Below are 14440 nucleotides of genomic sequence, written 5' to 3'. Positions count from 1 at the left end.
CACAGTTGACAAACACAACTGTTCATTTTAGAGCCTATTAAAAACACGTCTCACCTCTGGGTTTGAACCCGGACCCATTATGCTGTGAGCAACAGTGCTAACAGCCAAACAGCTTCAGTGTGAGACTGGAGCTGAGCGCTGGAGGGGGTGGATGGACACAGGAACGAAGACTGAATGGGTTTGAATCAGAGTGACATTTCCAGGTCGTTTTAACGAAGGCTTGTCAAGGTGGTTAGAGGGTTTCACGCAGCTGTTTTCCGCTCTCTGAATAGCAAGGTTGTCAAGGTTGGCTGTTTGGCTGACAGCACAAGAGCAAAGTGTGAACAGTGGAGGGCCGCTGTCCAAATACCACAACACAGTGGCTCTGAACGGAGGGAAACATTGGAAAAGGGGATGATTGAAGAGTTTGAGGCACTGAAAATTAGTTGATCAGTCGATTAATCGGTCATTTTATAATTATAGTTAAGTTAAATTTCTTTAGTTGATTAGTAGTTTTTCATTATATTTTTCATGCTCAATATAATATATTACATAGCACATACCTCGTAAACATGAAATTAGTTGATAGAATCGTATGAGTGTAATTGGACTGACAAAAAACCCAACATGTTATTAAGGTGAGATTTTACTCACACCATCAAAAATGTATACAGACAGTTTAAATGAGGGATAATTGCAGAGCTATTAGATTATAGTGCAAAGTACCCCCCCCCCAGAAGAAGATGCTCTTGGTAAACATCAAATCAAATTGAGTCAAAGGCCTGCAATAAAATGCTCTTGATCTCTATTTATTTATCAAACTTAAAATGATGCAGCTGGGACTTGACAGAGAATCCTTGAAGCACATAAAAACAACGTACAAATGCATATAAGAAAAAAGTAAAAACATGTTTCTATCCTCAATCTCTTCATTTATCTGATTTTCTGATCCGTGAGCCCATTTCTTTCATTAATGTTTAAATAGTTTAAATGAAGGTTATTTGGTGTCTACAGAGCGTAGTATCACCCTCAGTTCAATCTCCACTGCCAGGATGAAGCACCGACATGCTGATCCAGCAGAACATGAAGACACAGAGGATGATGTACATGGATCTCTTGTTGACATGCGATGTCATTGTGTGTATTTGCACTCACTTTACTGAGTGTGTGCCTTTACATTCAAGCCTGCCTCAGAAAAAGCTCCTCTATACACTAAATATTGGTTTTGAGTCTTGTACTGTTTACTTTTGGGTCTATGCGATGTGTTGTGTATTTATTTAGTTTGATTGCTGCAGCTTCTATTGCCCTTCCGGGAAAACATAAAGTTTCACTAAGTAAAAAAGTGAGACAAAACTCTGTAAAACAAACTAACAGCCTCACCTGCTGTATTATGTAGATGTTTAATGTGTGAGTAGGGACCAAGTTTGTGTTTTTTTCTTGCCGTCTATTGCTGTCTCAATAGTTTTCAGTTAATGGATGCTTGATTGAGGGAACACAGAGTTGTGAAAGGCAGGTTCAATTATGCATCACTAAAATGCTGAATGTCGATTTGTTGTTGCACCGTGCCTCGAATTATATTTGTGCACCTTTTTTCAAATAAATTCAGAACTAATGTTTTGCACTGTTATTGCAAGTAGCATTAGCACCTGTGTGACAGGCCTTGACAAATGTGTGTGACAGGTCTTCTGTGATTTAACATTGTTGTCGGTTGATCAGCTGCTAAATTGACTGAGTTTAGGCTATTTCATGATTTTTTTATCTGAAGGATAATGCAATTTGGAGAAAGGAACACATGCTAAATACTAACAGCTAGTCTTCCTCTGGTCATTAAGTTTGGCAGATTCAAAAGTATTCAGGAAACAGACTGTGTGAGTGAATCCCATTCTCTTTTGTGCTTTACAGCCTTTGATGATTTAAAATATTCTGATTTGATCTGATACAGATTTTGCAACACTCACTAACAACTTGTCAAATTCAGATGTTTGGTCAGTGGACCCTAAGCTTCAAACTATGAGGCTGTAGGTACCCCTCTAGCTTCAGTTATGGACGTGTCAGCGACTCGTTACATGCATAGTGTAATAAAATAAAGTTCCGTCTTCACAGGAAGTTTAGGTGTTGGTAACAAAACCACTTAGTCCGGTTTAGGAAATGAGCCTGGTTGACTCTTGACTGGCTAACGACTCACCTGGCTATCGGTTGACAAACGAGTCACGTAAATAAAGTGACTTACGACACCAACGGCTGTAACGACTCACGTTGATTAATGACTCACATGACTGACAACTGACGTGACAAAATGTCAACATTTACTTTTAGTTTCGTACGGGACACGAACAGTCGTCTTCTGGACAAAAGTCCTGTGTTTGCTTGAGCCATCTACCCCCACTACCACCTACCCTGTGAAGATGGCAAGATAGACGCTTTAATTAGTATTTATTCTGAACTCTTTAGTGTGATATGGTAAATGTTTACATCAGTAATGTATGACTGTTGTTGTAGACAATGAGGGTGTGAAGATATGAATGTGAAAAATGTGTTTTCTTTTATTTTGGACATACTGTATGCATACTGTACATAGAGACTTTATCTGTCTGTGTGGTTTAAAGTTTACTAAAGGTTACAAGAAAAAGTCAGATAGCCATTTCAGGAGTTTTGAATTTAAAAAAGGTCACACTGTTTTTATCTCACTGCGATCACTGCAGGTGGTGTTAATGGACGGACTTAATGTCATGTAGACATCCCACGTTTTGCTACTTCAAGGAGAAGAGGAGTTTTGCAGAAGTCCATAATTCATTGCAGCACAGACTAGCACAATCACATAAAGCACTTTGCATCTGGGACTCAATGGGGTCTAAGGGTACGGAGTGAATGAGAACATTATTTCACTGTACAGTTTGTCTACAAAACAGTAACAACGCTCCAGCAAACACTGAAACATAAAGTTGAAAAGGGGGCAAGGAGGAGGAAAGAAACAGAGTTGTTGCTCATCAGATCAATATCTTATTGTTCACGGCCAACTGCACAAAAACTCCCTCATGTTCCTTTCTCCTTTTCTTTTTTTTTAGTACATTTTCAAGTTCTAGTAGCAGAAGATATAAAGTGCATTAACCATACATGGGCTAGAGTGATGATGAAAGTGAAAGAGACACTAAAAGAGGGAGTAAAAACTAAAGTCAGGCACAGCTTTTTCTTTATTCTAAGAGGTTCTACGTCTAAACATCTCACACAGGCCTGCACCCTTTCCAAGTAGATAACAAAATAATGAATGTTTTAATTGAAAAGCCTTTGTTCTGACTATCAGCTGAATAAAAAATTGCTTGAAACAACTACAGATAAAGAGTACCATGGATTGAATAGTCTATGCCTGGATTTCTAAATAACACTCTTATATCAAACTGAAACTTGTTACCAGATTTACAAATGCAAAGATAGACATAGCTTTGCTATTGTGTCACTTATTTTATGCACCATGGCAATGTCCTTTTTGTCTTTCAGTAAGGCTTCTTCACAATAACTGGTCTCAGATGAACTGTATTATGATACTATGCTCATATGGTGCTATGAATTTACAAAAGTCTAAGTACAAAAGCTTTAACTCTCTAGGGCGTGTGTTATACACAGGGAAAATACACTAAACTTTGCATTTAGCAAACTATTCATATGGGCAGCCATGCGAATTTGCAACAGTTGAAACACACGCTCAATAAAAGGTTTGATTAGATTTGAGCAGACGACAAACTACTGGGATCCTATTGACCCAGAGCAGCGTCTGTCAGTCTGTCTGAAGTGACTTGTTAAGCCTGCTACTGATCAGCTATTTTATTGAGTTTCCTTTTAACAAAGTGCTCTGAGTAAATTTGAGTTCCCTCTAGTAAACAATTATGCAGTGTAGGCTTTATGTCCAGGGCTTTTATTGTGAAAGGTTAGAATGTAAGGATTGTATCTTGTGATTGGTTGATGCCAATAAGGCCTTTACACACCTGGGATGTGATGAACACAATAATGCGAAATACTCACATGCAAACACTATATTTCTAGGGCTTTTACTGTGAAAGGTAAGAACAGAAGGAGTTGTTCTGGTCTGCGCTGCCTCTGTCAAGGTTGAAAGGAGTAATTAAGTGTGCTGTCTTGGTACATCACTTTTTCACTGTGTATTATTGATGTTATTTGTGAAAGTAATCTTGACAATTCAAAAAAATATTTTGACGTTTGAAAGAAACGCTCCCATTGTGTAAATTCCTTAAGACTTACATTTGATGCAATATAACATGGTGAAAGAAAGTTCAATTCACTGACCATCAATTTGAGAATTTTATGTGACTGTAAAGACTATTCATTCATTGACTAATCAATAATGCAAATGATTGTTAGCTGCAGCCCTAACTGATGTACTGAATTGCAAGTCCAAGTCAAATCTTTATTTTAGCACCACCATACTGTAGTAGAGTACGATAATCACTCCATCATGACAACACTGATCAAATAGCAACCATCTCAACAAAGTTGGCTTCTAATCTGAAAAAAAAATAGATTCAAAAAAATAAAACTTTTTAAGGTTTCAAACTAAAGGGAAAAAGAAAAGAAATCGATCAGTTGATGATTATGGATCAGTTGATGATTATGGATAAAATTCCGTTATAAGTGTCAATTGTTCGTGGGTGCATCCCACATGAACTACGCGGTCCTCCTTAATGTGACCATCACCAAAGAGCCCAAACAAAGACAGACAGAAACTCTTTCTTAATCAATCCCCATCCTTTGGTTCCACTGAGAGCCGGACACCGCTGGAGCTGAAGTGTAGACATGTATGAGAATAACAAACTGTGTGAAGGCGGACTGTATTTCTCCTTCCTTTGCAACACAACCTGAGACTCTCGACAGATGCAGAGGAGTTACTGAACCAGTGTGTGTACGAGGGGTTGGCGGGGCGGCAGGAGGAGAAAGGGGGTAGCGGGTCATATCTTGGTGGATTAGTGGAGCAAGCGGCGCAGCAGAAGCTTAACGTGTTGTATGAGTTGAAACCAGATGACAGTAGGTTGCATTTTATCCCGCTTTCCTTTTTGTGCTACCAAATCTCTGCTGGTGTAAAAATGACACGGAAATAGAGATTTGATTTTTTTTTTTTAAAGACTACTTTCAAAAGCACATCAGAATATTAGAATAACAGTGTATTTTTATTGTCAGAACATGCACATCTTGTTTACTGCTTTGAGTTGCGTACTTTGTTAACACTTGGTACTGGTGCTTTTTCTTCAGTAAAAAGGTTGTGTACTTCTTCCACCTCTGCAGATATCGGTGAAGAAACAAGAAATGACAGAATATTATGTGCCTTACAGACTTCCCCTATAGCGGCAGAGTATTAGACCTTATAAATCAATAATGATATCCAGCTTTGGATCGACCTTAAACTCCCATAAAAAGCAGAACAGCAGATGGCTCCTCTTTCTTCATCACTTCTGTCACTCAGCTACCTCCCTCTCTCTTTCTTTCTCACCTGCGTTCCTGTTTGTTCTGTCCCTCTCTCTCTCTGGGCTTTTCTCCAGTTTACATGATGAGCTGGTGGCCAACAAAACAAACATTGGCCAGAGGACACAGAGCAGCAGGGCAGAACAGCAAGGTTGCTATATAACTTTCTGCATGATCTCTCTGCAACGCCTACTCACCGTACCTCAACAGCAACACCACTTTGCAGGGCGCAATGATAGCTGCTTAGAAATGTCCAGTTGAGGCAAAAACGAGGGCAGCGGGATGGTGCAACGAGCAGAAAGACCAGCATTCAACCTGAAGCAATGTTCACAGGAATTCAGCCTGTTTTTATAGTTAATGATGAGCGGTCTGAGACTGCTCTGAGCTGTAACCTTATTGATACATTATTGGTACCATGTAATTTCCTGAAAAACACAATAGAGTGCCAAGAGCCTAAATGATACACAGGAAATTAACCGGCAACTATTTTGCTAATTGAATAATCATCTAATTCACTTAAGCAAACAAACAGTAGCTGGGTTCAGCTTCTCGAATGTGAGGATCAAAAGCTTTTCTTCTCTTTGACTGACTGACAGTAAATTGAATATCTTTGGGTTATGGACAGTTGCTCACATATAACAAGATTCTTGAAGACCACACCTGGGGTTTAGGGGAATTGCAGCATGCAAACATTTAATCGACCAAAGAATTGACTGAATATCAAGAAAGGAGAAATTAGTTACAGCCATGAAACTTCTGTCACGTGACAACAAGAATGAAGTGAATGAAATAATTCCATCCAGTGAAAACGATATGGCTCAAAGCCCAGAACGAAGATATAAGTGAGCCAGAATTATGTGTTCTGAAGTCTGAGAATGCTCATTGTTTTGTTTTTGTTAGGTAAGAATGAAATCCCACGACACCAAAGTGACAATTAATTAATCTATAAATAATCATTATAAACTAAAAAGCATTTCTTTTCACCATCTCTGTTTGTGCACAGTGCATTGAGCAGCTGGTTGTTGCCTGATCGATGGAGATGATGGGAGGAGCCGGGGTCTGAGGGGATTTGGCTTTCGCATCTTCGGTTGTGCTTTTTTTTTTTTTTTGTATCTCCAAGGGGCATTTCTTTCCACTAAACGACTGTTTTGACTCTAAGGACATGACAGCCATTATCTGTTAGTGAGGATGAGGCTTGAGGGGCGACCCCCCCCCCCCCCCCCCCAGTGGCTTTGTGTTAAAAGGTACCAGACTTCCACTCATTTAACATTCGAGCGAGCAAGGTAGAAAATTGCTCTCTGCTCTCCTCTCGCAAAGTGGTGCCAGGTGTATAGCTTTAATTGCCCATCAGGATTTCTTGTCATCAAAATCCCACCTCTGTCGCTCTGATGCGGCTCCTCTCAATCTGTCCGCTTGTCCGGGTTTGGATGTGTGAGGAAACAGTAAGTGATGCTTCGGGGTAATTATTTTATCAAGCTTGGGTCCATCAAGCTTATAAAAATCAAACTTATCTAATGTATGTACTATGTGGCACCAACATTGCACTTTTAGGATGACAAACTGTGTGGTTTTCAGACTACTTAAGTTTTCAGACTAATCGGGAAGAAGCATTTGTCCAGAACTCAATTCAAACGTTAATCCTGGGTACAAAGGTGCAGCAGCAAAGCTAAGATTTGGAGCTACATTCATTGCAAAATGATAATATTAGATATAAGCAACTGCTTAATAAAAAAAAGTATAACCTCAAGATGTCCTTCCTTACCAATTACTATAACGCTAAATTTAAATCAAGAGAAACTAAAGTTTTTTCTTGTTTTCTGCCCTTCAGCAGTTGCTGATGAGTCAGTCCTTTTTGGAACAGTCTAAGAGTTTTAAAGAGGGGCTCTCTCAGCACTCATAAGTACTTGTACAGGAAGTAAAGTAGATGCCTCCAGCTGTGGTATTTATATCTTTGGGTCAGTTCAAAATCATCCAAAATCAGACATAAATTAACCCCACTACACAATGTGAGAGAACATATCTGGTTTTACGAATCTCAACAAGTTCAAATGCATTTAAAAATACACAGGAGTAATTTCCACTTCAAAACCGCTCTCTGTGAACCTCTAAATCACAGAGTGGAATACATGTTGAGCCAGGCAGTGGATCTGTATCTGTTTGAAGTGTAGGTGAAAGAGTTACTGATGTTCCTGTCAACTGTAAAATCAGATTAACTCGAGGTGTGACATTACATAAAGACTTTTGTGGGTAGAAAAAGCAACACACAAGATACAGTCTGGAGCAGCCTGCTTAATGACGAGACTGTCCTTCAGCTGGAGACTGAGGATTGAACCTCCTGTGACAACAGTCTACAATGCAAAACTCTCCATGATATTCTGGATGAGGGACAAGAGCAAGAAGACAATTGTCTCACATGGTTCCTTTAAACTACTGTGTTTTAAATCATCATTTTAAAGTGAGACGCTGAACATTTTCAGTCTTTACAAAGTGGCTTACAGAATGAGTAACATTGTAATTTTATTAACACATCTTGTTGCACTATGTTGCTTGCTCTATTTTGTTTTGAAAGGTGCTAAATAAATACGTTCAGATTGATCAAAGACAAGTGGGGACGAGAAATGAAATGAATGTAACACCATTTATAAATTAAATCCAAAATTACACAGCCTGTGGAGCAAGCCAAACCACCTTGAGATTAAAGTGAAGATAAACCAGGAACACAGTCGTGTAGCAGTGTCGGACTTTTCATTGAGAGATGAACCAACCCCATTCTTAGAGGACTAAAAGGAAAGGGAAGGTTAGGCTACAAAAATGCTCTGAGTGTTGAACCCACTCTAACAGCTCCACACAAACCTTACCTTCACAGGTAAGAAAGATTCAGAGATGCTCAGTGACCATGTGTAAGTTTGTGTGTGTTTGTGTGTGTGTGAGAGCAGAGCACAGCAGGGAAGGCGGAACCAAAGGTCTGTTCTACGGGGGGAGTGATTAAGGTGTTGCGCGAGGCCCACAGGGGAGAGAAAGGGCAGAAGGGAGAGCTCATTGCTTATAATGTAAAAGGAGAAGAACTATCACCCAACGCAGCATGAAAGACTCACACACACTCTCACGACATTGCTTAGAAAATCAGGCTGCTTGTGCTTCCGCTGAACGAAGTGAAAGTAAACATGTTGCTGATTTTCACTGCAGATGGGTTTTTGTCAGAAGAAGACACAGTCAATGAAGACCAGTTAGGGATGAGAGGAGGGGGAGGCAAGCCATCAGAGGTTTATGCACCTGCAAATTCACTTGTTCTCAATTTCTACTTGCATTAATAGACTTTCCCCACCATGTTAATGAAATAAAATACCTGATGGACCGATGAGCTGACATCTAGTTCAGGTCTGATTCTTGTCCGACAGTAATTTGAGTGTGCAACAAGATAGTTCCTCTAGCCTTTTACATGGCCTGTAATACAGTTTATCATAAAAGAGAGGTCTTTGCCACCAACAATTATTGTTATTTTTTTCACATTAACTACTTTGTATTTCAACTCAAAGCAGAAAGTCACATTCAAATTTCCTAAATTTTAAGATTTTGACTGCCAATGGAGGTGACACGATTATTTGAAATTACAAGGAAGACATCCTGGCATTGCTGAAATGATAAGTAAATTGTTCAGTCAATCGCCAGGAAATGTATCATTACCGACAATTTTAATAAATTATTAATTAGGAATGTCATCTATCACGTAAAAATGTCCAAGTTTGCTGGTTCCTGTTTTTCAAAGCTGATGATTTTCTGCTTTACTTTGTTTTATATCACTGAATATCTTCAGGCTTTGGACTGTTGGTAGAAAATAAATAATCAATTTGAATATATCACCTTGACTGAAATTGTGATATTCTATCAACAATGAATTGATAATGTTGAGTAGTAAACTCATTATTATCTGGCTGATTATCTGTACTAATGCCACATTCATGTCATATCCGGGTTATAGTAATTATGAGTTTCCGACTTAAAAATATCGTCCAACTTCAAATTTGTAATTCCTGGGGAATTTATCCGAAAGCTCCTATTGTAACCGACAAGCTGCTTAGTAATATGGAAGCGTCTGAAAACAAAACAAATATGGACGCTTCATGACAGCCAAAGTTCAATGTAATTAAACTGAAATATAATGGGGTTATAATGTCAATGCACAATAATTTTACCCCTCACATGACCAACTCTGTGAATATCTGCAGCACATCTGGCCTGATCTAACCTGGTTGATGATGTAGATGCCGTAGTCAATCCTCTGCCGTCTGAGGATAGGGTGGAGGTAGTGGAGCCAGTACTTTAGGTGGTTCTCTCTGTGACGGAATGGGATGATGATGGCCACCTAAACAACAGGGACAGTTTGGGTTGGTAACTTTGATAACGTCGATAACACATTTCAACATCTGTACCAGTTGGAGAACCATTCAAATGGAAAACTAAATCAATGCTGGTAAGTAAAACAGTCACGGTGCACTATCTGAAACTTTTCTGTAGACATGGACAAAGAGTTTGTTTGTAAATGAGCTTTGTTCCATCCTGTGAACCATTCTGCACCAGAAAATCATTTCCTTGGAAAATCCCCCCGTTTAATGTCACAATGTACATAAAGTTGGTTCTCATTAATTATGAATGAAGCAGCTCAAGGAAGTAGCTCTCAATGGCATTGCAGATTTGAGACAGATTTGAGGCCGTCCTCTGTCTCTGAGCTTTAAGTGAGTCTGTCTCAGCTGTCCCAACAGTCCAAGGTTGAACTATAATTCACCGTGTAAGCATGCTAATTCTGCACTCAGATGAAGACAGACAGCAAACTGACCTTGGTTTCTGTATTGTTAAGCATTGAGACGGGTGATTGGTGTCTATTTTACTGCTAAAGGAAGCACCCTGACCTGACGTATTGTGTGGCCGAGAAAGACAAATAACAGTTTAATAGAGCAATATACCGTATAGGAGTATGACGAAATATGATCACATCTACTGTGGAAAAAGTATTGCTGTACAGACTTCTAGTTTGTCCTTCTAATATTAATCCAACATTGAGATATAATACGGAAGCCAGGTCAACATTTTAAAATTATTAACACGCTCATACTTTTGACTTATTATCTCATAATTTTTTATTATTTCAGAATTTTGACTTACTGGAGCATAACTCTGACTTACCAACGGTGTTTTAATCTTGATTATGCATAAATTATTGTCGTTACGTTTTTTTATTTCATATACTGACAGAAATGGGCTCCCATAATAAAGCAGGTGAGTATATGCACTTAATTTAAAGCACGTGAAATACAGACAGACAGACACATATTTATATGTATATGTGTGTATATATATATAGACACAGACCTTCCATCTAGGCCGACAGTCAGGGGGCGTGTAGCGGCCTCCGTCTGTCACGTTAGGGTTTTCTCTCTGCACTCGTTCCATCGTCATCAGGGAGCTGAACTCGATCAACAAACGCCCCACTGAGGAAACAAGGAGAGACGGAAGTGTTAGTGGGATGACGAGGATAACAGAGAAGGAAGAAGATAAAGTGGAGAGAAAAACAGAAGGGAAAGAAAGCAAGAGAGGGAACGAGGGATGTAGGGAGTGAGGGACAGAGGAGAGAGCTTTTAGCTTCAAAGCAATACTGTCCATGTATCAAAGCAATGTGTGGAGAAATAATGGTTCCAAGGGATACACTCTGCATAATGCAGCATTTAATAAGATGCACAGGCTTTGGAAAACATATATTCCTACAAAATAAACAAAGACTTTGAAGTCAGTTAGTGTAAACACAACACGAAAGGTAATTACGCTGCTCAGCGATGAAGCCACGCCATATGTTGAATCCCTACAAATCTATCCATCATTCCTTTGAGTACTGACGGATCAAATGCTATCAAAGCGTGTGTATTTGTGTGCACGAGATTGCGGGTTCAGACTAATTTGAAACGAAGGGTTGGCTTTAAATCTTTGGCGCGCACAATAAATACAGCCCCTCGTTCAGGGAGCCAGGATCATTAAAATATACGAGCAAGCTTTGCTGTTTGGGCTCCAACCAAAGTCCTGCGACCATAACCCTCATTTTAACAAACCAGACTGTGAGCACTCCTTCTGGGGCAACATGTCACTCATCAGTGCATGTTTGTATTCAATGTCACAGGCAGAAGAATAACTTGGTAGTTCATTTACAAGAACATAATCAGATTACACGTTTGTCACTCAAAATCTATAATGTCGAGAGTCATTTGATCAACAATGCTTTTACACACCTTTACAGAAGATGCTTTAGTACATTTATTGTTAGTTGTAATTGTGTGTAATTAATCATTTTAGGCGGACACGTTAGACATACTTTATTACCCTGCTTCTAAGCAAACACTGCTACTACAAGTACCACATATATTAAACAGATAAGGCTGGCAATGTTCTGCAATTTTCTTAGTCTCAACAAATCCCACAATGAGACTAAAACCAGCAATTAATAGATCCTACCAACACATGTTTTCTGCCTAATAGAGCGTATTCTTCTGTGTAATAAAGCTCCATTTTTCTCCAAGAACACATTAATGAGCCAAACTGTGTACTGGGGGACATGTTCTGTAGTTCATTTTGAATCAATCTCACACACACACAATTCTGCTGCTGTGGACACTCACTTGCACATATGACAATGTGTAACAACCGTTGTTGTTCTAAAGGTACAAAACTTGCATGTGACGAGTTTCAGATGCTGTTTGAACTTTTTTTTCAAGCATACTGGGGCTTTAAGTACTAAAGTCAACGTAGGGAAGTCGGGAAGCATGGAGCGCTGTTGGGATGATGTATTTCTGTAGGCACACCTGGAAGTTAGCATCAGGTTTCTTCAACAAAAAGCCAATGGGATGTTTCCAGTGGATTCTTGATTATTGCAGAAAAATGTTTATGATACTCACACGTTTTTTTGTTCAACAAGATAATCTTCACAAATGAACATCACTTTTATGATTTCTGAATCGTGAATGCAATCGGAAGAAGTAATAAGCAAACGTTAGGCCATTAATAAACTACACCACTGTTGCGTGACTTCAACACCACTACCTGCTTCCAACTTGTAATTTGATTTCACACGAAAACCCTGAGTCCCGCTTGTTAGCAGTCGCCTTTTTAAAGACAGGTAACAGCTTCAAAAATCACGATAGGGGTATTTACTGACATATCTTATGTTGTAGAAAAAAAAAAAGTAAAACATTCTAACCACATACCTTATTTCAGGCATCTAAACAAAAGCCATTAAAAAAAAACATTGACTCATTCCTGCATCACTCTAATGAGAGATGGACTAACATTGTTGACTTGGGTCTTTCAATGAGATTTGTTTCAATAAAAAAACTAGTAAAGTAATAGAATAGAAGACATTTGGATCATCACAGCCGGATAATGTACGACTTATGTTGCATGATATGTGCATGATTGCACAGTGTGAGAGCACTGTACCGCAGAGAAGAGAGGCACATGACTTAATAATCCACTTAGCATTGACGTATGCACTTTGTGTCGAGAGGTCCCCTCCAATCAACGCTGCAGAGGCGAGGAGCATGATCGATGCCAACAAGGTTACATCTTCATAACACACTTCTTTATCACCCGCAAGAATTGAATGCAAATAGTCCCAACAGCCTGTTTCCCCCCGACCACTTCTGCCCGGCCCCCTCCATCCTCTCCACTCTCATGTTTCTGCTTTCCTCTTCTCCTCTCACACTAATGAGACGGTAAGTGGAACACAGTGTTTTCATCTAGTCTTAGAATAATGTTAGTTAGCGTTTGGACGCCAACAAAAAAAGACACAACTGCAGAAAATACAAAAGATGCTATTTTTAGATCATGTTGTGTTGTTTTTTGACACTAAAATCATTGAATTAATCAATGCAGTTACATTTGAGCACCAGTTTAATAGTGCAGTAATGTCATCTGTAAAAGAAAGCCACATATATATATATACATATATATATATATATATACATATATATATATGTATATATATATATACATATATATATACATATATATATATATATATACATATATATATATGTATATATATATATATACATATATATATATATATATATACGTATATATATATATATACATATATATATATATATATATATATGTATGAAGAAATAACCCACTTCAGAGACCTATATCATGCGTTATTTAGGTCAAGTCTTAAATCTAGTGCAAGGCAAATGTAGTGCATGGTGTCTCTGCACAAGACAAGGCTCCCTGACTATAAGTTAGCTGCACAGTATAAACTGGGTTTTCTGGAATCACAGAGGTATGTATTTACAGCTGGAGCAGAAACACTTGAGGGTTAAAAACTAGGCTTTCAGAGAAGTCTCTTTCCAAACATTATGTAGCAACATGACTGCATATAAATCTAACATGTGGCTCAAGTGTGAATGACACTTGGATAACTAGGTTACTAGTTACTAGATAACTAGGCGCAGTGTTCCAGGCACAGAATATTTAATGGGCCAGGATTTTTGAACTGGTTGGAGCATTCAATTGGTCAAAGAGCACAGACATCCAATATTTGAGCATTACCTGCCAAACGTCAAATGTTTTAAAGGAATACTTCGACATTCTTCGGGAATACACTTATTTACTTTTTTGCAAAGTTTAGATGAAAAGATTGATACCACTTCCCTATCTGTGTGTTCAGTATGGAGCTGAAGCCAGGAGCTTATAGCTTAGCACAAAGACTGGAAGCAGGGGGAAACGGCTACCTTGGTTCTGTCCAAAGTTCCCCCTCCCAACCTCACTAAATCACCCCTATTTTGTTAGTTTAATCTGTACAAAAGCAGAAATGTAGAAACAAGTATTTGTGGATTCACGAGGAGTTATGTTCTGGAACTTTTTCTGGATAAAAAGCGACCACAGTGACTTCCAGAAGTTTTGTAAACCATGAGGTTGTCAGGCAGCCAGCGGAGATGCTTCACAGAAGGTG

At 38.8% G+C, this 14440-nt stretch overlaps 1 protein-coding gene across 1 annotated transcript in view; it reads right to left on the bottom strand.

The window, feature by feature from the left end:
- The window catches only part of b4galt2 (UDP-Gal:betaGlcNAc beta 1,4- galactosyltransferase, polypeptide 2), a 161112-nt gene that overhangs the window by 67290 nt on the left and 79382 nt on the right, over nucleotides 1-14440 (bottom strand). The window contains exons 3-4 of the mRNA XM_068737623.1: nucleotides 10813-10931; nucleotides 9692-9808 (exon numbers count right to left, since the gene is read on the bottom strand). Coding sequence (XP_068593724.1) covers nucleotides 9692-9808; nucleotides 10813-10931 — 236 coding nt within the window. The remainder of the gene's footprint in view (nucleotides 1-9691; nucleotides 9809-10812; nucleotides 10932-14440) is intronic.

This window comes from Cebidichthys violaceus, unplaced genomic scaffold (assembly GCF_023349555.1).
Source record: "Cebidichthys violaceus isolate CVI_PGR_0920_01 unplaced genomic scaffold, fCebVio1.0.p SCAF_8, whole genome shotgun sequence".
In the NCBI taxonomy this organism is placed as follows: Eukaryota; Metazoa; Chordata; class Actinopteri; order Perciformes; family Stichaeidae; genus Cebidichthys; species Cebidichthys violaceus.
The sequence above is the reverse complement of the archived record's forward strand: the minus strand, read 5'-3'. Positions and strand labels throughout refer to the sequence as shown.